Source organism: Apodemus sylvaticus, chromosome 9 (genome assembly GCF_947179515.1).
Source record: "Apodemus sylvaticus chromosome 9, mApoSyl1.1, whole genome shotgun sequence".
Lineage (NCBI taxonomy): Eukaryota > Metazoa > Chordata > Mammalia > Rodentia > Muridae > Apodemus > Apodemus sylvaticus.
In genome coordinates this window covers 30,922,443-30,949,464 of record NC_067480.1, presented here as the reverse complement: position 1 = coordinate 30,949,464, position 27,022 = coordinate 30,922,443, and the positions used below count along the sequence as shown (strand labels likewise).

Below are 27,022 nucleotides of genomic sequence, written 5' to 3'. Positions count from 1 at the left end.
CAGAAAGTTAAACAGTTAAGATAGAGTTGCTGATTGTTCCAGCAACTCCACTCCTAGGATGCATGCTCATCCAGAGAACAGCACACTGGCATCATGTGAACGTTATACATCCTAGGGCCAGGCTGCAAACACTGGGAAAGCTCATCTGCAGATGAATGGGGAAACAGGATGTGGTGTGTCCATATGGTGAATTATTACTTGACTATAGCAAGTATTGGTGTAAAATCAGTGATCTTCGAAGTCAGATGTTCTGTATTGAATGGTTTCACTTATATGAGAAGTCCAGAAGAGGAAAAACTCTTAGAATTAGGTAGAGAATTATTAAGGTCTCAGCAGAAAAAATGGTAACGGTACCACTAAATGGTATGGGATTTCTTTTTGGCATCAAGAAAGTTCTGGAATTAATACTGGTAATGGCTTTACAACCTATGAATATATTAAAATAACCTGAGCTGTATGGTATGCTTCAAGAGTGTGGTTATTATGGTACGTAGATTATGTCTCCATTTAAAAATTTCTAAACTTAAGTATTTGGAAAGTTGAATATTTCGCAAGCTCTCAGCCTAGGCAATAGCAGGCCTTTAATAAATACTTGTGAATTATTATATTTCCCTGTGACTTTTTAAAACAATGTATATTCAACTATGTAAAACTGTTAAATGAGACTTATTAAAGGTAGTGATGGCATACTGTTGACCTTTCTCAGCTATGCAACAATAAGCAGTTTCTTGGAGAAGAAGCCACATAATGGAAGATGATTTCAGTAAATTTGTTGCGCTTATAATAATAAGTAGACCCCCTAATCTTCAGTGCAGTGTTTAATTACTCCCATTAAGACTCTATCATGTCTGTGTTTCTTGTGGAATTAATTTGTTAGTATCACATACCAAATTGGGAATAGAATTTACAGCTGGTATATATTCTTGCAATTTAATGGTTTCAATTCTTATTGAACGTTTAAATCTGAAAATTGAGATGCATACTGCCTTGGTAAATGATAATGGTGAAATAGTTTCTGCTTTGCAAGTAGAATTCAAAATCCCTGTAATTAGTTTCTTTTCCCTTTCTACTCTTTTCTTACCCCCTTTGGGACACACTGGTTCCTCAGATTATGAATCCAGTTTCTTTGTTTATTCTAGCCATGTAGTTTTTCTTATTACATACCTGTTTAATTTTTAATTTCTCATTAAAAGTAAATATAGCTAATTTCCCCATCAATATTCAAGAAATCTTCCATGTCTATGCCACAACCTTGAAATAATGCTGTCTAGTGTGTATTACTACATAATTAAAGTGGTGTTTTGTTTGTCAAATAGTTTTGGCAAAGCAATTTGTCAACACATTTTAAGTGAACCATAGGTTTATTTCTATGAAGTTGATACAGTGTTGGAAGATAGAGTACTGTGTATCACATGGTGGGAAGATTATTACAGCTGTGGGAAAACCAGAGATGATCAGGAAGGTGTCTGATTTTCTTAACCATGCTTGCTTACTGTGTAAGGGAAGCTCATTCAGAATGCGGTCTTAGTCAGGGTTTCTATTCCTGCACAAAACATCATGACCAAGAAACAAGTTGGGGAGGAAAGGGTTTATTCAGCTTATACTTTCCATATTGGTGTTGTTCACCAAAGGAAGTTAGGACTGGAACTCAAGCAGGTCAGGAAGTAGGAGTTAATGCAGAGGCCGTGGAAGGATGTTTCTTACTGGCTTGCTTCTCCTGGCTTGCTCAGCTTGCTTTCTTATAGATCCTAGACTACCAGCCCAGGGATGGCACCACCCACAAGGGGCCCTCTCCCCACTTGATCACTAATTGAGAAAATGCCCCACAGCTGTATCTCATGGAGACATTTCCCCAACTGAAGGTCCTTTCTCTGTGCTAACTCCAGCCTGATGGCCTGTGAGGAGGTGGAGCTGAGAGGTTGGAAGGGCTGCACAGGAAGGCGCTCAGCCTGGCCAGAGGAGCTGAAACCCAGCCTGAGCCTGAACACAGGGCAGAGACTTGGGAGGTTCTGCCTTCGTGTGTGTTCTTGTTCACTGGGAATTCTAATGCAGGAAAGCTGCCTCTTAAGTAATGACGTCATCATCTTTGGTTAATAATGGTGTCATCAGCTTTGGTAGGTTTCTACTGCTGCTGCTGCAAGTAGCCCATCATCCTTAGGACTTTGCTTGCACCAGGCATATATAAATAGATGAACTGCACCAAGTCACAGGGTCTGTAGGAGTGAAAGTTTCCCAGTGTGAAACCACAGTCATTTCTCTAATGTTATCTGGGAGCTTTTCTGTTTGAAATCTGGTTAGTTTTATTTTATTGTAATAGTGATAAGGCCAAGTCAATAAATATACTTGATATGTTACGTATGTGGGTGTGTGTGTGCATGTGTGCATGCACGTATGACTGGGCTTGGTCACCCATAGGTGCATGATCATTGAGATCATTATGGTATTATGAGGTCATTCTGGGTGCTATGCTGACAAGATTACTAAGGATTTCTACAAACCGCTTTCTGATCAGATTGGAGGTCCACACCACAGGAAGAAACTCATGCCTGCTCATCTAAACCTGGTCAGGAACCCTTGGCCTGGGAGGCCACAGGCTCTAGTAGGGGATTCTTCTTCTATTGATTTTGCTAAACAACCATGTTGTCCAACTGCTTTCCAAGTACTCTTGTTCATTTCCCATTCTGTCCTTATCGCTGTCTCTTAGTTGGGGCTTCTATTGATGAGATGAGATGCTATGACCAAGAGCAAGTTGGGGAGAAAAGACTTTATTTGGGTTACCCTTCCACTTTGTAGTCCGTCATTGAAGGAAGCCAGAACAGGAACTCAAATAGGGCAGGAACTTGGCAGGAGATGATGCAGAGGCCATGGAGGGATGCTGCTTATTGACTTGCTTCTTGTGGCTTGCTCAGCTTGCTTTCTTATAGAATCCAGAATCACCAGCCACCCCTCCTCCCCCCACTACCTCCAGGGGTGGCACCAACCACAATGAGATAGACTTTAACCATCAATCATTAAATAGGAAAATGCCTTAAAGCATCCATTCCCAACCTGTGGGTTACAACCCTTTTAGGTTAAATGACCCTTTTATTGGGGTCACCAAAGACCATTGAAGAATACAGATATTTATAACTCATAACAGTAGAAAATTGCAATTATGAAGTAGCAACAAAAATAATTTTATGGTTGGGGTTCACCACAACATGAGGAATTATATTTAAGGTCATAGCATTAGAAAGGTTAGGTTGAGAACCACAGCTCTATAGGTTTGCCTGATCTTATGAAGGCATTTCTTTTTTTAAATTGAGGTTTCTTCCTCTCATATGTCTATGCCTTATATCAAGATGACATAAAAATAACCAACACATCTGATCTGTTATCAACTTGGTATAAAATACATCACTGTTAAGCTGTAATCTTTCCTTTCTTGATAATTACCAAGGGCACACATTAATACAAATATCACAATAACAGATATTCCAAGTCTTGAATATATCAGAGTCTGTACAAATTCAAATATTTTAAAATTCAGTCTGTTTAAAAATCCAATGTCTTTTTTTTTTAATCTCTTTAAAAATTCACCCTCTTAACTGTGGACTCATATAAAATACAAAATAAACTAAATGCGTCCTTACTTCAAGAAGAAAGAACCTGGGAACAGTCACAATCTGTGACCCAAAGCAAAACTGAGCTCCAGCAGTATAAATAACTCAATGTCCACTGTCTGTGATTCACTCATCTTCGGGGCTCCTCCAAAGGCCTTGGGTCACTACTGCAGCTCTGTCCTTTAGAGCATACACAGCATGTCTTCTAAGCTCAGGCAGGCTCTGCTCCATTGCTGCTGCTGTTCTAGGTGGCTACCCCAAAACTGCTGATCTTGGTGGCCATCTCCCAAACTGCCAGGGTCCTTTGTAACAGCTGGGCTGTGCTTTCACCAAAAGCCTCTTCTGGGGTCTCTTGGGGAATTACAACCCTGACACACAGTGCCAAACTTCAGCTGTTTTCCATGATCCCTTCATGCATTCAAATCAGTAGCACCTGCACTACCAAGTTCAGTTGTTAGCTCAAGGTACAACCTTAGTCACCTCTGGAACACAGCTGCCGTGTGCTGACCATGAGTACACACTTCCCAGAAGGCTTTGTCTCAGAGCCACTGGCCTCTTCTTAATCACTGTTCATTCTTGAGCATCCATTGTCTCTGCAAAGTAAAGCTTTATTCTATTTGTTCTGGTCTCTTGTTAATCGCAGCTGATGCTTCAGCTCCATCTGATCAGATATCACAGATTCTTCACACAAAAGGAGTGGTAGAATTTTTGTTCCCTCTGAAACAGCACAAGCTAGGCCTCCATTATCTGAACTGCTCACAACATTCTTCCAAGTTCCTCCAGGACAGCTTACTGAGCTCTCAACACTCAGTGGCTTCTCTAGCTTCAAGTTCCAAAGTCCTTTACAGTCCTCCCAAAACCAACATAGGCCTATCACAGCAATAACCCCTATCGTGGTACTGACTTGGCTCACTTGAGTTTCTGTTGCTGCAATGAAATACCATGACCAAACCAAGTTGGGCTAAAAGGGGGTTTATTTGGGTTACACTTCCCCATTATAGTTCATCATTGAAGGAAGCCAGGACAGGAACTCAAACAAGGCAAGAACCCGGAGGCAGGAGCTGATGCAGAAGCCATGGAGGGTTGCTGGTTAATGGTTTGCAGTGGTTTCCCCTGACTTGCTCATCTGCTTTCTTATAGAACCCAGGATCACCAGTGCAGGGGTGAAACACCCACAATGAGCTGAGTCCTCTGCCATCAATCACTAATTAGAAAAATGTTCTAAAGGCTGGGGTACAGCCAGGTGTCATAGAGACATTTTTTAAACTGAGGCTTTTTCCTCTCAGATGACTATCCCTTGTGTCAAGTTGACATAAAACTAACCAACACACCTTCCTTAAACAAGCTGTGTATTGTAGCAGGCATTGGTTAATGGAGAAATCAGTATCTGTCCAAAGGGTTGAGAATAAATGACAGGGCAATGTTCTGCCCCAACTTGGACAACTGTAATACCTGAGTTATGTCTCTTTTGCTGTGATAGAACACCGTGACCTAGGCACCTGATACGAAAGAGCCTTTAATTGGGCTTATGGGTTGCAGTGGGTTAGTCCATGATGACAGAATGAAAGCATTGTGGGAGGAACAGATGAGAGCTGACAAAAGTGAGGCAGAGAACATACTGAAAATGGCATGATTCGCTTGAAGCCTCAAAGCTAGCCCGCCATGACACCTCCAGCAAGGCCACACCTCCCAATCTTTCCCAAACAGTTCCACCACCTTGGGTATTCAAACATAAGCCTAAGGAAGCCACTCGCACCATCGTAATGCACCCTCATAGGCTCAGGGAACACCTCAGAGAAAGGGGCAGAAACAATGTAAAAGCTGAAGATGGGGAGGGAGATGTACAGGAAAAGGATGCCTTCTGGATGTGACAACCAATGCGCTCATGAGCTCACTACAGCCTTGGTTATCTACACAACCTTTCATCATGGGTGAAGGAGGGACCAACGAGGCCACACCCTTCCCCAAAGGATTACCAGCAATCAAAGCTTACTGGGGGGGAGGGGTATCACTTTCTTCAGTGGTATAGCCCTAGAGAAATGGCTCACGCTGCACTCACTAACTTTGTCTCACGCTCCAGCTCTAAATTCGAGCAAAGAAACCATGAAAGTACATGTGAGGGGGTACTTGTTTGGGAAGGTGCCAGTGGGAGAGAGAGGAGAATGAGGGTGAAAATGACTAAAATTCATTATTTAATATATAAAAGAATAAAAAACATGAAGAAATACATTTTGGGGGTTCAGAGTATATTTGAGTTTTATGGAAATTATCTTTTGCAGGTTTAATTTCAACACAACATACTGAAATGAAAATACTAGCACTTTTCTGTCATTTTCTTTGCCCCTAGGACTTCTAGCAATCCCGGGATATCACTAGTTATTCTAATTTACTGTGAAGATACTGAGGACCAGCAGCTTTAAGTAATGGGCTACTCATAGCACTGCTAAGTAGACACTTTGTAAAATTAATTTGCTTTAAAACTTTTAATTTTTTATAATTAGAACATAATTCCATTTTCTATAAAGTTTGTGCATTGTGTAGGAATACTCGGTTCCTGCTACCTGGAGACAGAAGCTGAGCAGTCGCCACAGGACAACACGTCAGTAAATGAGCACTCTGGAACATCTTCCAAATCCCTGTCTACTTTTCCAGTATCGGAAGTTCCAGGATCTTCCCATCCCCCAACTTCCTGGTGTTTTATTCAAACTCTTGATCCTTTTCATGGACCTGTTCTTAGACTGTCCTTATCCGTCCTACCCCCTCCTCACTGCTGCTTCTTGTTAGCAGGAACCAATCCCTGTCCAAACTCAACACACCTATATTAGTAGTAATTGCTGCCTAACAAACCACTCTAGAACTAACCTCTCTGTGGTTCAAATTAGGAAGGGCCCATTGGACTCTTGTTTACATCCGTGTCACCTTAGTTTTGAGTCTGAGGATTAGCTGACAGTGGCTGGGACCAGGGATCATGGGAGGACCAGAGCCTGTGCAAACTAGCCCAGACTCTAGCCCATACTGAAAGCCTGCAGTGCATCTTGGGGCTAGATTTGGGCTTCTTCTATTGTCCGCCCCTCTGCTCTGTCATCCCAAGCGTGTCACAATGCCACCCTCAGTGGAGAGGGTGGAGAGGAGGACCACTGACTCATGGAACTCTTCCTTGTCACTAACTCAAATGAACTCCGTAAGACAGTAGTCCTGTCACCACCTTCTGCACAGTTGTGTACCCGTGGTCTTGGGTTCCTTCTCTGTGCTTACAACATCCTGAGCCAGTGGTTGGGTTACTTCCTGGTGACAAGTGAGCCTAAAAACAAGGACTGCATTTTTTCAATGTAGGATTTGGCACTACGTAAGTTTTTATAAGCCATGACTAAGAATTTCGGGCGTGGACACCTGTTAGTATGAAGATTAGCTTTGACTATAACTTACTCACAAATCTTACTTTTTGGCATTTAGAGTGTTTCTGCTAAAAATATTAGAAGAGATAAGGACACTTGGCAGGAATTTGATAAAAATTACTTAATATTTGTCTACTCTCTTTGTAGATTTACTGTCATAGTCCAACTTGTCATTTTCGTCTTTTTTATGTGTATATAATGTGTGTTTAGGGTTGTATGATATGTGTATGTGTACATGCATATGAGTGTGTATGACTTAGCGTCCTGAGTGCTAGCACACATGTGCCATGCCATGCATGTAAAGGTTAGAGAGCAACCTCAGCTGCCAGTCCTCGCCTTCCACTTTGGTTGAGGTGGGGTCTCTCACTTTGTTCTTCCTCAGAGCCCTGGTTTACAGATGCAGACATGCCCAGCTCTGTATACACTCTGGATAATTGGTTTTCATGTTTACATAGCAAGCTTTATACACTGAGCCTTCTCCCTCATCTTGGCTTTTTCCATTATTATTACTATAATTATTACTGTGTATATATAATGTGCGGATTGTGGGTATGCATGTCACAGTGCATCCGTGAAGGTCAGAAGACAACTTTGTGGAGTTGGGCCTCTCTACTTTTTGTGGGTCCTTAGGTTGCCAGGCTTACCTTTCAATTTTGGTTTTTGTTTGTTTGTTTGTTTGTTTACTAAGAAAGACACATTAAAAGTTCATGACCATCATGGTCAAGGAAAGCATGCCTGTCCTTAAGTCCCCTTCGATCTGGGAGATAACATTTCCATTTTAGAATGTGAAATGAAAAAAGAAGTTAGTAATATCCCCGTTGGGCTAAGGCGTGTGTGGCTATGCCAGCCTGTGACCATCTTCCAGCACGGGTCCGAGCAGCACAGTTCTCAGGTGATGAGTTTCACATGCACTGTGTGTTTCAGGTGCAGCTCTCCGTGTACCTCTCTGGGTCCCCAGTCCTCTAGCAAAGTTCCTTCTCTGAGCTCCTGATATCCAGCAGTCATGCAGCGGAGAACAAGAGGAATCAACACCGGCCTCCTTTTGCTCCTCTCTCAAATATTCCACATCGGGATCAACAACATTCCACCTGTGACCCTCGCAACCTTGGCTGTCAATGTCTGGTTCTTCCTGAATCCTTGGAAGCCCCTGTACCATTCCTGCATCAGCGTGGAAAAGTGTTACCAGCAGAAAGACTGGCAGCGCTTACTGCTTTCTCCCCTACACCACGGAGATGACTGGCATTTGTATTTCAACATGGTGTCCATGCTCTGGAAAGGAGTGAAGCTGGAGAAAAGGCTGGGAAGTCGATGGTTCGCCTACATCCTCGCCACCTTCTCCCTGCTCACGGGGGTGGTGTATTTGGTCCTGCAGTTTGCTTTTGCCGAACTCATGAATCAGCCTGACTTCAAAAGGAACTGTGCCGTCGGCTTCTCAGGTGAGGCAGACGCTTTCTGAGGGCTGTGCGAGGGAGGTTGACTGGTTCCTTTGCTGGTTGACTTGGGGACAGGATCCTGCATGGTTAGTGGCTGCCGGGGCCTGCATCTTGAAGAGTAGACTGACTGGGATACAAAAAAGGATTGCTTGGCCTGTCCTGCATTATGCTGTATCTTCATTCTTAGGCATTTAGGGCCCTGGTCTGCTAGAACTTGGTTTGGGGTACCGGAAGCGTGCAGCTGGCTTCCTCATGGTAGAGTCCTGGAGGGAGTCGAGAGTATCTTTACAAAAAAAATGTTCTGAAAATTTGACCGTACCGGGGAAGCAGACTCAGGGTAGCCTGGTTACCAACTTCTCTGAGGTAGTGAGACACAAAACACGTGTGTGTGTGTGTGTGTGTGTGTGTGTGTGTGTGTGTGTGGCAGGTAGCCCTAAGCAAATGACATACTTACAGATATGCATCGAGGGGCAACAAAAGCCTGGGGTTCACTGGGAGCTGGTCCCCGAGGTTCAGATGGCTTCCCAGGGCAGCTGAGGTCTAGATTGTACATATTCCACTCTCAGATGAAGCCTCTAGAAGTCAGCCTTCCTTTGCCCCAGTACAGCCAGTGATCACAGGAATTCCCCAAGAACAAGCTTGACTTGGCCCTGGGCTGGGCCCCAGTGCTGCCTTTATCTCATGGCGTACTTCGTATCTTCCGCAGTCCTGCTTAAGAATCAGTAGCACGAAGTGGGGAGAACTGTATTGCTCCAAGGTTACCTAGAGAATGACGTGGCTTGTGCCTCTCAATAACTTCATTGAAATGAATATCCAATTATGATGGAAAGATGGCTCAGCCGTGGGGAACACATGCTGATTGGTCTTCCAGAGGACCCAAGTGTGATACCCTGCATCCTTGCAGGGTCGCCCACAGTCACCTGTAACTCCAGCTCCACTGGGATATATTCTTTCCAGTGTTTTTTCCATAGAGGCTACAGGAGTCCATGTTACTGGTATTTGTTTATTGTTAATATTGATATGAAATGAGGCTGCATTATTCTGGCCTCTCGGGGCACCTGCAATCACATATATTTACCTGTACTCATATACATAATTTAAAATAAAAATGAATCTTTAAAATATAAGTGTCTAACCCATTACCACGGTATGCACTCCATGTCTCCGGAGCCAGCGTTGCCATGGTATGCGCCCCGTATTTTGAGAGCCACATAGCCACTTACTGTCACTATTTTGTTTGTGCTGCAGACCCAGAAGGCATGGCGTCAGTATTGGTACTGTAGTGAAGTAGCTAGCTCAAAGCTGCACAGCTAGTAAGAAGTAGACATGGGATTTGAACCCAGTGGGGATGCTCTCTGCATGTGCATTGCCCCAGAAGTTGATTTTACAGATGTTTCATGGGGCAAAAATTGCCATCAGGATTTAGATTAGGTGTGCTAAGTATGAGGTGTGGAGGGGAGAGGAGTAGTCTTCCTCCACAAGAAGATATAGCCCTCTCCTCTGCTTCTCCTGTGGTTGACCCACCCTTCCTTCCCGACTGCAGCCTTCCATGTGTAATTATGAAGTTCATACACCCTGCTTTCAGTGTTTTTCCATAAAGGCTACAGAACACTACTGGTATTTGTTCATTGTTCATATTCATATAGCATAAAATTAGCTGCTTTAAAGTGGGCAGTTCCTTGGCATTTGGTACCATTGCGGGTGGCCCATACCCACGTGGAAGCAGTTTGAATTTCCGAGTCAGATCCATCGAAGGGATAACCGCTGCGCTCCTCACCCTACGGACCGTGTTTCAAAGCAGAAAGTTGGATGTAATAATTGAGTAATTGTTTCCATATTTAATTACTTTTCTTTGTGCCCAGTGATTCTCTCTCCCTGTTCGGATTGTTGATATCACTGTGTTCTTTATTCTCTTCTAGGAGTCTTGTTTGCCTTGAAAGTTCTTAGCAACCATTACTGCCCAGGAGGCTTTGTCAACATTCTGGGCTTTCCTGTCCCCAACAGATTCGCGTGTTGGGCCGAGCTGGTGGCCATTCACTTCTGCACCCCAGGGTAAGTAAGCCCTTACTCTCAGGGAGTAAGCATAGGGACCTGTGGATCCTTGTAGAGAGAGAGCTGGAATAATAATGAGGGAACCAGTTATTTTTTTATGTAGTAGTGGCTTATAACCCCAGCATTTAGAAATCCGAGGTCAACTCGGGCTATAGAGAGACTCCCTGTCTCAAAAACTAAAACTTTTTTTTTTAAAACAATGAAGCATATTTTTCAACTTTGAAGACAGATTTCAGTTCCATGGCTTTGACATTAGATGTTCCGCTGGTTGAATCCTGTCAGCTACTGAACTGTGTAATTTCGGAGTTTGTTTCTTCCCTTGAAATTAGGAATAAGAGACCATAGTATATAGACTTGAGGATCAGTAGTATTAACCAGTCAGTGGTGAATTCTAATAACAGTATTCTAGAGAACCACATAGATACCATGGGGGGAAAATATATATATATATACCAAGCACACTGGCCTAATGCTTTGTGGCCATGTTAAATAGAAATCGTCTTGGTTATAAAGCTCTTTAAACGGACTACTTTTACACAGTAAATAGATGGACTCGGCTGGATGTGGTCATGCAGGCTATAATCTCAGCACTTAGGGGACCGAGGCAGGAGGATTGTTAGAGGCCAACCTCAGCTACGTTTCCAACATAAGACAACATCAAGATGAATGAACTCTGAATCGTTTGGGGTTGCAAAGCCTGCCTATTTGTTTGCGTTATTCCCTCGTTAACGTGGTGGCTTTGTCAGAGGCTGCTTGCAGAACTCCCAGGGCTCTAAGGATACTGTTCGGACATGCTAATCCAGGCAGGTCTTTTCCTGGGCTGTTGGGGGCGGACATAAAGATGTAGAGGTTGATGCATAGGTTCCAGGAGGCATTAGACTCATTCTGACTTCACCTGCTTCCCACGCTGAACTTCCCACCGTTTGAATCTTCCTCTGCCATTTGGACAAAGGAGGCTGGATGATGTTATGTGACCCATCTCCCCTACCTCCTGTAGTCCACACAACCTGTAGTATGTGGCTGGAAACACTGTTCGCTTATTTTTTCCTGTCAGACCTGGATGCTGTTTACACAGTGGGAGATTTCGAGATTAAGAAAGAAAGGAGGAGGACTTTACTCATTCATTCATTCATTCATTCGTTCATTCATTCATTTTATTATTGTTCAGCCAGGAGCTTTTATTTTGGCCTTATTTTGTATGACTTGTTATGTGCTCAAAGGAGAGCACACTTCCCTGTGATGTGTCATAGCCTACAAACTGGGATCTTTTTTAATGCTAACTCTCCATCACTGCAGCCTTTGACAGCTGGTGTATAAATGGCACGTGTGTGGCACTGAACACCACTCATTTTCAATTGTGTAGCTTTTTGCGACAGTTCAAGGCAGAAAGCTCAAAAAGAAATCTTCAAAGTTTTCTTTGAAAGAGGTCTAGTAATGTCCGTGTCTCATCTGAGCAGCCCCCCATCTGCATACGTGCCTGGTTAGACTCAACATTCCTGTGACAGTCACTCCCCCCTGTGCTTGTCTGTCCACTGAAAAACAGTGCTTTTAATATCCTCATGGAGCGATTTCTGCGTAGCTCACCATGTGCTTCTTTTAGGGTCTCCACTTTACGTGGAAAGGGGATAATTGCATGATAAGTAAACCCCATTCAGTGCATAGGGATGGGATAGTCTGAGCCCAGGGATTGAGTGGAACTTCCTGTCTCTAAAGCACGAAAGAGTAAATCTTATAAGACTTGACTGCTTTGAATTATAAACTTCTAGTATGTAAGCATCTCCTTAGGCCCATGTCTAAATGCAGATTAAGCTGACCACTAGTCTAGAGACCCAAGCAAGCACTTCGTGAAGACAGATATGTAATCTCGAAAAATTAAAAGAAATAGTTTTGCCATAGAGCAGGTGAGAGGGGAGAATGGGAGGAAAAGAATTGGGGAGCCAGAGCTTCCACTTTCTGGTGGTTCTCAAATAAATGGAGAGACACAGTGAATCTTTCCATCGAAGCCTGTCTTTCTTGTTAGAACTATGTGGCCTGGTCTACATATGGGCGGGGGCGGGGGTGGTCTGTCAGAGCAAACATTTGGTGCTTATCTGGATCTCATAAAGCCGTAGATGGTAATTGCCCCCAGGTACTCTGACTGTTACAAAGGAACATATGCAGAAAAGACAGGCAGTAGGCACTGTGCAGTGCCTGAACCTGACCCAAGAGGGAAGCATTCTCATTTATATTGTGTCCCGCACACTTGTCACTTCCCTCTCTCTTCCTGGGACCCTGGTATGCCTGAGTTTGAAGAGTTGTTCTTGTTGGGGCTTGGGGGATGGCACTGCAGCTCAGGATGGAAGGGTTGGTCCCTAGAGGGGGTTCTTGTCCTGGGCTGCCCTGAACTCTATAAGAAAGCAGGCAGATCAAGCCAGGAGAAGCCTTGTGCTGGCTCCCTTCAGTGATGGACTACCATGTGGAAATAAATGGAAGTCAGATACACCCTATCCTCCCCAACTTGCTTTTTGGTCATGATGTTTCATCAAAGCAATATAAACCCTAACTATGACAGAGGGGAAGGTGTATGTATATGGAGGGAAGGTGTATGTATACAGAGGGAAGATGTATATATGTACATAGAAGGTGTATGTATATGGAGGGAAAGTGTATGTATATGGAGGGGAAGGTGTATGTATATGGAGGGAAGGTGTGTGTGTGTATATATATATATATATATATATATATATATATATATATATACAGAGAAGGTGTATGTATATGGAGGGAAGGTGTATGTATATGGAGGGAAGGTGTATGTATATACAGAGAAGGTGTATGTATATACAGAGAAGGTGTATGTATACGGAGGGAAGGTGTATGTATACGGAGGGGAAGGTGTATGTATACGGAGGGGAAGGTGTATGTATACGGAGGGAAGGTGTATGTATACGGAGAGAAGGTGTATGTATACGGAGGGGAAGGTGTATGTATATGGAGGGGAAGGTGTATGTATACGGAGGGAAGGTGTATGTATATGGAGGGTATACAGAGAAGGTGTATGTATATGGAGGGAAGGTGTATATGTACGGAGGGAAGGTGTATATATATATACAGAGAAGGTGTATGTATATACAGAGAAGGTGTATGTATATGGAGGGAAGGTGTATGTATATGAAGGGGAAGGGTATGTATTCGGTATTAGGAAATATTGCAGGCTGAGGTGTGCTTTCCTTTGCAGAGGAAATAGAAATACCTAAATCAAGAAACATAGCAAGACTCTGTGGCACATCCTTGGAGATAAAGCCATCCTTCTTCCCCAAAGTATGTTCTTTCAAACACTAGTTCCTCTGTGAGGTTTCTTAGCTTCTATGAAATGGAATCCAGGGATGCAGAACCTAGGCTGTGGAACCTTTTCCAAGGGAGGTGACAGAGGCAGGAGATTGTAAAATTAGATCTAGCACGGAAATTGCTGAAGGGACTCTAGCCAGCTTGCAAACAGCCTGCTGTGGCAGGCTTTGGCCTTCTCCCCCGTTCCCTCTGCCTTGCTAAAAATCCTTAAGACTCCATTCCGAAAGCTAGTTCCCAAGGTCTCTTTCTTTATTTGGCTAATTCTTCCTCCTGAGGCTGACTACCAAGGTCCAGCTGTGAAAGTACTGAAGTCTAAAAATCAAAAGCTCCTGTGGGCTCATCTAGTTAACATGTCCAGTTAGAATTAAACACCTCATCCTAACACAGGGTTTCCACTTCTATCTTTATAAACTGTCTTTTATCTGTGAACCAAGTCTGTTTTCTCTCTATCCAGAGACAGTCCTTTGTCCCCATCAGAGACATCTGGGGGAACATCAGAGGGCTTCTCCCTCATTCTCTTATCTCTTGTCATCGACCCCTTAGCCTGCCCTTTGTTCTCTGCAGCAAATACATCTCCTTTGTGCTAAGAATGGTCTTAGGGTATCTTGAGCCAACTTTGAGGTAACCTACAACTGCCAACTTTTCTCTAGGGAGCATTCTTGTCCCTCAAATTACTAATACTGACTGTAGTGTGTCGCACTGGGCTACAGTTCTTGGTGGCTCTCAGAATTTTGAATTTTGTTTCGTATTATGGGGCAGAAGGAGGAAACAAGGAGAAGAAGGTAAGTTCAGTTTAGACAGATTTTTATCTGAAGTTCCAGTCAACACACAGGATCTAACTATATAGTAGATTGCTATATCTTCGCTCCTGGGATGAGGAATAAGGTTGGGGGCATGACTATATGTAATTGTGTCTGTCCCATCTATTCTTTATTAGGGCACTCCGTCTCCAAGAGGTGGAGGTGAATTCTCTTACCTTTTTTACTGGTAGATGTTTTTGACACATTGCTCAATATAATTCAGCTTTTGTATCATGCTAAGGCCACAGCTTTTCTTTTTCTCTTTTCTTTCTTTCAGTTTTTAAAAAACAAAACAAAACACCTTATGAGTTAAAGTATTTGTCCCAGGAGACATGTAAGAAATGTAGCTTCCTTAGTCCCAGCCACCAGCAGTGTCAATAGCAGCTTTCTGAGCCCTTCACTTGAGATGCAGTCTCAGCTTTTCATGCTGCGGCTACAGACAGTGTAGATAGAGGCCCCTTGGTGGTCTTTCTGGACTCCTGGCCTACAGCACCTGAGTCTGAGATGACAGTCATTCTGTGCTGCGTTATGTTGGGGAGTGTTCTTCTTCTGCAGGTGTGATGTCAGCATCTGCAGGTTCCATGTGAGTCAAATGACAGGAGGAGAAGGAAAGAGGAGAGAGAGTGTGTGGGGTGGGGAGGGTGCTTCGGGAAGTGACCAGGAAGATCTGAGAACCAGAAAACCAGAGAAAAGGAGAACCAGAGAGAGGGACAGATCTGCAGTGAGCTCGTATTGACCAGAGTCGTCACACAGCAAGGCTTCTGGGATGAACAGAGCAGCAGTTTCCACTGTGATTTGAACCCTTTAAAGATCGTGACTGGATATGGCTGCTTGTGTCCTGTTCCCTGCACACTGCGGGCAGAGGACAGAAAAGACGTTGAGTTGAGTTTTAAAGCAGCCAGGGTTTGATAGTAAGATCTTTTGGTCAGGGGAAAAAGGAAGCTAGGAGGAGGTCTCAAAGAGGGAGAGGAAAGAGACGGCGAATCGAGGCAGTGAGGCATGCAGGGGGATGCTAAATACTATCTCGGAGGACTTCGGTTTCAGTTTATATGTGAGCGCTCAGCCAAGTCTAAAAGTATTTTTGATAGACTGTAAAAATTTTAAGTTCTGTTTTAAACCAGACACTAATTTCTTCAACAAGAGTTGAAAACACAAATAGTATCAGTCTGTCATGGAGAGTGCATCCGACGGCCAGAATGTTGGTGGCCATGAGGTGTGATTCCGGAATTCTGGACTACTGTATATAATTAGGACAAGGACTGTTTGTCCACAAGGTCTCCTAAGGGCCACCAGCTCTCAAGATATGTCTGTTTGTGGAATGTGTGATTCATACTTTACCTAAACCAGAATCACTAATAGCAGTTGTTCAGTTGTAAGCAAAGTTGTTAACCCACCCCTTTTGGAAAAATACACAGGGTTATCAAGAGCAAAGAAGAAAAAGAGGTGTAAAGGTTAACATAGTTTCCAGATGCCAGAGTCGCATTTCCTTTTAAACTTTTTGAAAAGTAAAATGTTTCCAACCACATAGTAGAAAATAAAACCTCTGGGCACTGAGTTGAGATAAGATGAAGGGTTTGTATAAGCAGACAGGCAGGTGGGAAGCAAGCCAGTCCAGCCATATTTGAACCATTGATGCTTTGAAGAGAACGCTTTTTAACAACAACCCGTCAGTCTGAAGTTCCGGAATGCAGAATGCGTCTCTTGGGTGATAGTGCCTTTGCTGCCATGGTACCAAGTATACCAAGTACTGGGCGTAGGCCTGTGGAATTGACTGAAATCACAGACTTAGGTCAGTCAGTAAGGAGAATGCCAAAGAGTTACTGAGGGACCAGCAATATATACTAGAGGCCAGGGACAATAGGGAAAAACAATCATAGTCTTAGATCAAGCACCTGGGAGGTCCCTACCACACTGGGAAGGAAAACAGGAATCAAGCTAAGCTTCAGGATGTTCTACAGGATGTTTCCTGTGCAGAAGCTCAGCTGGGGGCATTGAGCTAAACTCACCAATGCCCAACACTCAGGTTTTGGTCAACATTCACATAGATCCATAAGAGAACCAAGGCCTGCTTTCTGGGATTCCGAAGTTTCAAGAGTGGCTTACGCTGTCTTTCGAGACATTACTCAATTTGTGCCATTCTTTTCGCTGGGTTTAGCACAGAGTGGCCTGTGTGTGTGTGTGTGTGGGGGGGGGGGCATGCATCCGTTTGTTGTCCAGTATAAGCATGCTTCTGTGATACATAGCATTATCTGATTATATTGTAGGATCATTTATTTTATCTTTACATTGACTAAGCTATTTCTTCCTTTTTTCTTTTATTGCTTTCTGTGTGTATATGTGCATGCATGTGTTTCTGCACATGCGTGCACATATATGTGGAGGCCACAGGTTTATTTATATTGGGTGTCTTCCTCCATCACATCTGCCGGGTTTTTTGAGAGCTCTCTCACTAGGCCTGCGGCTCACAGATTAGCCAGGCTCCTCTGGATCCTCCTGACTTTACCTCCCCACGGCTGAGATGGCAGCCATGTGCAGCCCACTTGGCATTTTACATGAATCCTGGAGACGCAAGCTCAGACTCCCCTGCTCACACAGCAAGCCCTCCCTTGACCCACCCCTCCCGTTGCCTCCTTTTCCTGCTGAGCCCAGCCAGCATGTGCATGCAGAATGGTGATCCTCCGGCTTCATTTCATGGAAATTGTTTTCTGAGCCCATTAGCGTTTCATTTGAATCAGCATTCCAGAACCGTTCTGAGAAGATTTGTGGACCAGGCGAGACTTCTCTTCTGTATTCCTTGGATGTCTGTTTATGTAGTTCTGGTTTTTGTCTTTGTGTGCTCCCGTAAAGGATTTGGCAGATTCACCCTGCCTTCCAGGAGGGCTTCCAGTTAGACAGAACTTCAAGTGGGAACAGTATTTCACCCCAAAACAAGATGCCCTTGAGGTGGATTTTATGCAATGAGACAGAAATTTTGAATCAAGATAGTTTCCCTTCTACTATGGGTGGAACTCACTGAGGGAAAGCTGGTCTATAAATCATCTCCCTGGCCATGGAATCCAAGCCTGTGGGGAAAGAGAAGATACAGCCTAGGCCTGAACAGCTAGACTCTAATCTACCTATTCCCCCAGCACTGTAGAAGTCAGGCGTGCTCCACACAGAGAGGACGGTTGAACCTAGCCTCCTAAGCTGTCTTTAGTTACCGTTTCCTGAGATTGAGTGTAACCTTTCCTTTTAAAAATCACTTGTTTCTAGAGAGATGGCTTAGTCTGTAAAGGGCTTGCCGTGTAAGTGTGAGAACATGGGTTTAGATCTCTGAGTCCTAGATAAAAGGGAGTCATGGGACACAAGACATTGGGACCATGGACACACTGAGCTGGCTCTGTGGCCAAAGGCACTTGCTGCTCAAACCTGTTGGCCAGAGATCAATCTCCAGAGTCCCCACCCCCAAAGTCACATATGGTGGTGTGCATCTGTAAACTGGCAGTTGTACAGGGAGGTGGGAGGCAGACAAAAGAGAAGAGAGGGCAGGGGTGGGGAGGGGAGGGGAAGAGAGGAGAGGAGAGGAGAGGAGAGGAGAGGAGAGGAGAGGAGAGGAGAGGAGAGGGAGAGGAGAGGAGAGGAGAGGAGAGGAGAGGAGAGGAGAGGAGAGGAGAGGAGGAGTCACCAGTCAGGTAGCCTGAAGGTACTTAGTGTGGCAGAAATAAGAGAAATTTTGCTTCAAAAACTAAGTGCAAGGACAGAGCCAAGTCTGGAAAGCTGTCTTCTAGCCCCTGTGTGTGTACATGGCATGTGTGTACGCACTTACATCTAGGAATCATATACACAATAATAATTGAAAAAAAGGTTGGGCTTGTTGGTGCAAGTCTGTAGCCCCCACTCTGGGGAGGCAGACCAGGCAGGTCCCTGGAACTTGCTCAGCAGTCATCTTAGTGCAGTGGTCAAGCTCTGGGTCAGTGAGATACCCAGTCTCCACATGAGGTGGTGGGGGATAGAGGACACCTGATGCCGACTCCTTCTCTACACACACACACACACACACACACACACACCTACACACCTACACCCCTACACAAGCAAGCACACATACCGCACATGCACATGCATACACATGTGAAGCTGCACGTCATGGCAGCAGGAGCTTATTGCAATGGCTGCACACAAACACACACACACTTACACAGTTTATTACAAATACTCTGAAAATAAACCAATAACAAAAAGAAAAGATACTCATTTTCCCACATTCAAATTGAAAGATTATCATAGTTCACTGAAGAAATGCTAAATCATACCTGTGTGATAATTAAGACAGTTACCCATCATGGTCCACCCAGGAAAAACTGTATCCCACAGTTATAGCTTACCCCTGGCCATGGTATGCAGTTCTGTTTTCTACATTTAACCAAATCCCAGAACTCCAGTAGCCTCCGGTTTAATGGCTGAATAATGTTTTCTCCTGAGGTTTCTCAATTTGTTTTCCTATTCACTAGTTTTATTGACTGGTATGACTGCTGCCTGATGCAGATTACAGGTGATAGTGTTTGTCAATCTCCTTTGTAGAGCTTGGCTCTCCAGACTGAATACTTTCTTAGGGGAGTGTCCCAGCGTGGCATGTCCTTGTCTCTGACTGGTCTTGCATCCACTTACAAGGCTTCCAGGGCTTGTGATTCTTGATGTTAAGAGTGTTGAGAAAAACCAGTATGCCCTTCTTTCTGTTTTGCATGTCATTTATTTGTGTGTGAAGCTGCAGCAGGAGCTTATTTAAGGGCACCTCTTAAAGCCAGCTCTCCCCCTCTTTATGTGGTTCCTAGAGTCAACCTCAGACAGTCAGGCTTGGCAGCCAGGGCCTTACTGATTAACTAGACAAAAATTTTGTAGTTTCTTTTGTTTGTTTAGTTTTTATGTTATGTTACAGATGTTTTGCCTGTGTGTGTGTGTGTGTGTGTGTGTGTGTTTGTGTTTGTGTTTGTACCATGCGTGCCGTGCCTTTGCAGGCTGAAAGGAGGAGTTGGATCCTCTAGAACTAGAGTTAACAGGCAGTTGTGAGCCTCCACATGGATGCTGGGAACTGAACTCAGCTCAGTGCTCTGAACAGCTGAGCCATCTTTCCCCAGCCCTAGGAAAGGAATCTTTTACATTGAAAATAAAGATATAACTTTGTTTGAGGTAGAAATTAAAGGCATAGGCCTATTTAAGTACTTTAAATCTGTTCTTCTTTAAGATGGTTTTAAACTAACAGAAAAATTACCAAAAAAATATATAAAAAAGCTCCTATATTCCACACATGCAGTTCTACTTATAATTAATATTTTATTACTCTGTTATTGTATTGGGCTTATTATTGCTATGACGAAATTCTTGACAGAGAACTTGAAGGTTATGTTTTGGCTGATGATTTCAGTTGATTCTTGGCCCATGTGAGGTTGAACATCATGGCAGCAAGTGCTTGTGGCTTCTCACTTCTTGGGAATAAGTGGGGGTTGGAGGAGGACAGGACAGGATTGTAAGGACCTGTCCCCGGAGACCCACTTCTTAAAGTTGCCATAACTTCCCCAGATAATATACCACATCTGGGGACTCTTGAGCCTTTTGGGGTGACAGTTCAGATATAAACAAACTAACAGGTGCATTAGCTAGAGATGGTAAGCTGGCCTTGGCACTTTATCGCCAACTAAAGTCTGTACTTGAGTCAACTAAGTCAGCTCTGGCTGCCGTAACACGTCATGAACTGTGACGTAAACAGTAGAAATCTGTTCCTCCTAGTCGAGAAATCGGAGGGTAAGGTGCCAGGGGACACAGTTCCTCATTAGGCACATCTTGCTGGCTGCCTTCTTAGTGTGTCCTTAGTCCTCAGGTCACAAGTGGAGGGAGAAGTGAGGAGAGGGGAGAGGAACACAGATGGAGAAGGGATGTTGAGGGAGGGCAGGTGAGGAGAAAGGACAGACACAGGACATAGACGTTTGCAAACTCTGTGTGACAGCTTCTTACAAGGGCATCCATCCTGTCCTCTAGGCCCCACCCTCTATGACCCCATCTAAACCTAGATATTGCTCAAGGGTCTTGTTTCCAGATACCTCCCCACTGGGTGGTAGCATTTCACAATATTATGTTGGCAAAGACAGAGGTGGTCCACAGCACCTCCTGTTGCCCATGGTAGTAGTTTTTTTTTTTTTTTTTACTTATTTTATAATGAAGTAAATACCATGTCTGAGTATCTGTGTATGAGCATGTACTCTCATTTGTCTTTGTGTAATTCAAAAGCCATGTTCAGTCAGCCACAGAGCCTGACTTCTAGCCAGGTGTTAGCTTAGTAACAGGAATTCATTTTGCACTATGTAATTGGATGGCCCTACTGGGGTTCCATTTGAAAATGTGTTACAGAGGCAGAAATACACATGTGAAAATTTTTCCAATGCTATCCTGAGCATGTAAGTTTTGGAAGGCTCCTATCTGCAAATGAGTCAAGTTCTCTTGAGGGGCTGCTTTCCCCGGTCAGCAGAATATCAGTCATCAGTGTTTAGAATCAGGAAGCAGCTGTTTCTCTAGTTGAACACAGGACTGTGTAGAATGGCTTTCGAGAAGGAAGGAGGTGGGAACTAATTGGCCATCATGCTGTGATGGGATTGTTGCTGTGTGGATGATAACACCTACTCAGTCTATACCTTGTTAGACTCATTCTGGACACTTGATGACAGGTGGGAGGCTTCAGTGTTCTGTGTTGTATGTCATAGGTCATGATGATTGCAGGTTGCTTTTAAAAGATCAATGTTTTTTTGAGAACTGAAGAAAAAAGCCATGTTTCCTGGTCCAGCAGGTGACCCACCTCTTCCCAGTGCTGTGCCCCTCACTTACCAGTGTGTGGCCGTCCACTGGAGCGCTGTTAGCCTACCGCCAGCCATATAAAGCAGCATGGTATTTAAACAGGAAATGTAATTGTTACACTGCCTTGAAATTTTTATAGTAATATTTTTCTCATTGGAAAAATAATGGAACATGTTAAGCTTATACCCCACCCCCACCCCTGTCTGGCCTACTTAGAATATAAGCTGTGGCTTTTATAGATTTCTTTCAGGATACATTATTGGTTATAAATGTTTCTAATTAATTATTCACTCTCAAATAATAAGACAGTAAATCATAGCCCAGGTCTTACTGATGCTTTTATTTCAATCTTTCCCCTTCTGTATGAGGAGGAATGTTTCAAAATAGAATCTCCTCTATTTGCTAAATTCTCCCCCTGCAGTATGAAGTGATTTTTAGTTAAAGGTCATGGGCACTAACAGGCAAGAGGACGGACTGTTTGTCATTTATATTCCGATTTAGTTCGAATTATGCAAAGTGAGACAGTAGGTGCTATGAATTGAGATCATTAGAACATCAATTATTCTGTGATAACAGCTGAGAACAGGCTGCAGACTGCATAAGCGCTCCTTCCATTTAAAGTCAGATTCTCATTAGCTTATATGAGAGAGAAAATAATTTCATTCTAATTTATCTCTTTTTAAATGGACATTGTTCCCTTCTGAATTCAAGAGGAGAACATTTTAGTGCTATAGTCATTTATAGTACACAGGTCAAATAAATAACAAGCCATATTTCTAACAGTATATATCACTGCCAAAATTTATATTGTAGCAAGTCCTTGATCCTAAGACACACATCTTTTTAGTATATAACAGGCCATGAATACGATGAGAGCAACATCAGGCATCATCAGACTACTAAGAATACTGCTTAATTGGGATTGTTTTGTTGTTGTTGTTGTTGTTTTGCTATTTGTACAAAAAGTTCACCGCATGGACTTTTGATGTTTGGAAAATCTGGTGAGGATGATCTGGAGATGTCAACTATGTGAAGGAAGTCATCCCTCTCAGTTTGGAGATAGAGGTCTTACCTTGAGGTTGGCCTCAAACTCACCGTCTTCCAGTGTCCCTGGTATTATAACGTGTCTAATGGTGCCAGGCTGGGATATACATTTTTAAGCTTAAAAACAATGAGCATAGTATTAGATGCAGACAAGAGGAACAGATTTTTTTTTTTTTAGATTCAAATGCATTATAAACCAAAATAAAATAACAAAACCCTAGAAATAAATGTCAGGGAAGAGCTCCTTTTTTAATGAGCAACATGGGCTTCAAGAGAACTCTCAGCAAGTAGATTGGCAAAGACTGCTGTTGACAGAGGTAACTCTATTTAGACTTTAGGCGTCAGTGCCTACTAAACACATGGCATGAAGATTGATTAGTTAAGTAACTCAAAGTTAAGGCAACGAGCCTGCTCCCTCAGTAAGTTAATGAGCTTTGTAAAACAAGCTCTCAGTATTGTATTGACCCGGGTGTTCTTTGTGAACTGGTGGATGGTACACTTGGGCGGGCAATCAGCATGGTCCATAGATGGCAAGTTTCCAGACCAGGAAAAGGGATTATGTTCCTTCCTTCCTGAGAACCTGTAAGAACTACAAATATCCATAAATACCGAAAACAAACAAAGGAAACGATTGATATTATTCTATGTATTGACATGGACCGTGGGGGGCATTTAAATGTCCAGTCACCGGTAAATAAGTCAGTAATTGTTCTACAGTAGAATATTATTTAGCTATTAAAATAATGCCAGAGTTTAGTATAATGGATTTGGGAAATACTCTTGGCAAAATAAGGGTGGGAAGTAGAGTAGTAGGCATTATTTAAAATATGGTTTTTCTTTATTTTTATATATTTCACACTCTGGGATGGAACCCTGGGCCTCACACACACTGACCAAATGCTCTGTTGCTAAGCTACTACCCTCAGCTTTTGTTTTTTGTCTTTTCCTTCAATGTAAAAACTCACCATGCATAAAGAGTTAAAGAGAAACACACTGAAACACTAACAGTGGCCAACTTAGAGGAAGTATAGGTTATATGATCATCTTTTTCTTACATTTTTTTCCTCTAAAATTTTCTTTCATGGGAAAAGGTTATTTATAGTGGAAAATTCAAGCCATTGAAATCTAACTAAACAGTAGCATATTTCACAATATTAATCTGTTATGTGTCTTATCATCCAGTTATTCTGAAACACTGGTTGGTACGTTAGACTTTCATAATAAATCTTAGTTGAATAAAATCAGAGTTTGGAGTGGGCCAGCCCCCGGCAGGATGAAAATCAAAGTTTGCTACCCAAGACTGGAAATATTAGGGATACCTGAGATCCTAAAATCAGTGGGAAGCTAGGTGCTGTCTGGGGCTCAGCTGGGGTGTGGCAAGGCTAGCCAGTGGAGGAGCTGATATCTCAACGGGTGAGCCGGGCAGGTGACCCTGGGCCAGGAAGCAGCTGCTCCTGCTTAGCTGAGAGACCTGCTCTGGGCCTTCCAAGGCTGCCTCAGTCATGTACCCAGAGCAGGATGTTGTAGGTCATGTTCTCTGCCCACAGGGTGACCATAGTGACTTGATCATGCTTGACGTAAACACACAGACTAGTAGGAACCCTGAGTCACTAGGGAATTTAGGACTCTAGTTAGAAGAAATTAAGACATTACAGACGGCTAATGAAAACCCATTGTATTTAAACCTGTGGCCATGACAGTACCCAAGCACATTTTCTTATATAGCAGAAAAATTGTAAAAAATTTAGTAACTGACTAAACTTTAAGAAGCTCAAACGGAAAATATAAGAGATGAGAAGAGATGGGATTGATCATAAGAAAATCATTTTTTACAATTTTCACAATTTTGTTAAAATATGATTACATAAAATTTCCCCTTACCTATCCTTTCTCCAAACTCTTCCAATGACTCTTCCCTCCAATTCCTTCCCAATCTGCTTGCTCCCTCCCACTAAAATTCGTGGTCCTCTTTACTTTAACATTTATAATTATAACCTGCTGAGTCCATTTAGTGTTACTGGTGTGTATATGGTTTCATGATTGACCATTTGGTATTGGGTAACTAATTAGGGGGAAACCTCCAAGAGACTTCCAAGACAATATAGGATATCACCATTGCCCTCGGTTGAAGTATAGTCCCTATTGCTAAAGACACCACACACTTTAGACACGGGAGATTTTGAGCTAGAGCTGGCCTGAAAGTCTCTTCTCTGGGGTCTAGATAGTCCCAGAAAGTACTATGCAGATTACCATGGAAGGAAAGCAACTAAAAGTCCTACCCAGCTACGACACCTGTGAACGACAGTGACCAGCACGGCTCGATATCAGTAGAAGTGCAATACTCGTGCTTATAGCTTGGCAATAACTAACAACTGTATAACTGTATTTAGCTACTCAACAGAAGGAGAATTATTCCTGGTACTAGAAATCTAGCCAGCCACCAGGGTCACGGATCTTAGAGGAGAACTCAGTACCACCACTTTGCTAGCCCAGTATAACTGCTAACTGCATTCCAAACTTATTCTTACACCCGCAGGTAAGTGTAGCCCTCATCACTCATCAAAGGAGCTTCCCTTTGCAGCAGACAGACAGTTACAGAAAACAACAATTGGTCAAATGCAGAGAAACACAAAATTTAACAAAACAATAGCCAAATATAATGGAATTTATAAACGAAGAATTACACTTTTGAAAAGATTCATTGCCAGGCAGTGGTGGTATATACCTTTAATCCCCCACTCAGGAGGCAGATGCAGGCAGGTCTCTTGTGTTCCAGGCTAGCCTGGTCTACAAAGTGAGTTCAGTACAGCCAGGGGTACACGGAGAAACCTTATCTTAAAAAAAGGGAAGAAAGGAAGGAAGGAAGGAAGGAAGGAAGGAAGGAAGGAAGGAAGGAAGGAAGGAAGGAAGGAAGGAAGGAAGGAAGGAAGGAAAAGATGAATCAAGTGAACACACCTGTGGCACACTTTTATCCAGAAAATGAGGTGGGCGGGCCTGCAGAGATGGCTCAGTGGTTAAAAGCACTTGTTGCCCTTACGGAGAACTCGAGTTCAGTTCCTAAAACCCACACAGCAGCTCAAACCATCTGTAACACTGGTTCCAGGGCATTCAATGTCTTCTAACTTCTGTAGGCATCAGCGATGCACGTAGTACATGTCCAGAGATGCAAGCAAAACAGTAAAGCAAAAAGTCTTAAAAGAAAGAAAAAGCAGAAGGAAAACTTCAGGAAATAGTTTTGAAGGCCAAGCTGTCACCCTAGATAGCTTTCTCAGTGTACCCCTGGCTGTACTGAACTCACTTTGTAGACCAGGCTGGCCTGGAACACAAGAGACCTGCCTGCGTCTGCCTCCTGAGTGGGGGATTAAAGGTATATACCACCACTGCCTGGCAATGAATCTTTTTAAAAGTGTAATTCTTCGTTTATAAATTCCATAGATAGGGAGGAGACTGGTTATTTTAGAGAGGGCTGTATTTTTGTCTGCGAATACGGTTTGCTGCTTTAAGATATCTCACACTGCTTTAAAACACTTAGACACCTATTACTCAAAACTCTTTTTTTTTCCTTGTAAAGAAAAAGTGTCACTGAGTTTTCATGATTCAAAGGCTAGAATGTCATTTCTCACAACCCTGGTGTGTCCCTGATGTGTGGTATAATTGCTGTTTTTCAACCAGATCCTCAGGTTCCTTCAGAGTTGCACTTTGGGTTTTATTCCGTGAGTTTTTATTCAGCACTCAGTCCTGGTGTCGGTTGTTCATGGCTCTGTGCCTTTGCAGGGAATGTCGCCTGGGCTTCCTAACTTTTGAACTTTGGTGAACCGATTCCTCTTACTTAGAAGGTGGTATAAATAGATACTGAGGGATTTGAACTCTGGGCAGAGGCTTCCTTCCCCCCCCCCCCCCCCATTTCTCTAAAGCAGCATTGTAAGGTGTGATGCACCATGGGTAAAAATAACTCGGACTTGCTAATGAAAGACAGTGTGCACAAAATCTGCTCTTGCAGCACACACTTTTATAGATGCTGGAATGCTCTTGTCAAACAGTATTTTAAAAACTGTCAGAGGTTTGTGTCTGTGTGTGTGTTTCAAATGAGTTTTAAATAATTCAGCACTATTTAGGCAGCCGAAATGACTTTATAAACTTGCAGTCCTCTTTTGTATTACATAAACAGGAAGGTACCATGAATTAAAAATGAACTCTGCCTCCCATCCGTCAGGTCCCAATAACCAGTGTGAATGGGCTTTTGTTGCTGCTGGTCATCTTTTCCCTTTAACGAATTGTGGTCCTGTCATTCCAACAGAAACTGCATAGGACAAACAAAGAGCTAGGCTCCCAACAGCAGGTCTTGTCTGCTTTGACTGACTCGATGTCTGTGCCGTGGTGGCTGCCTCTCCTCTGTTTCCTCTGAATGCTGCAGCTTCAGAAGTGCAGACTGGGTAGACACAGGAGATAGTTGACTTGGAGTGAGCAGTGGACTGCTCAGTGCTCGCCAGCTCCCTCTTAGTGGCTGAGCTCCCCTGGAAAAGAGCTAATCAAAAGTCACTCCCGCG

General features: G+C 43.3%; 1 protein-coding gene across 2 annotated transcripts in view; it reads left to right on the top strand.

Moving 5' to 3' along the window:
• Rhbdd1 (rhomboid domain containing 1) overlaps positions 1-27,022 on the top strand; it is a 1,230,872-nt gene that overhangs the window by 1,128,585 nt on the left and 75,265 nt on the right. For both annotated transcript variants that reach the window (XM_052192139.1, XM_052192138.1), the window contains exons 2-3: positions 7,922-8,433; positions 10,350-10,482. In XM_052192139.1, coding sequence (XP_052048099.1) covers positions 8,001-8,433; positions 10,350-10,482 — 566 coding nt within the window. In that variant the 5' untranslated portion in view covers positions 7,922-8,000. The remainder of the gene's footprint in view (positions 1-7,921; positions 8,434-10,349; positions 10,483-27,022) is intronic.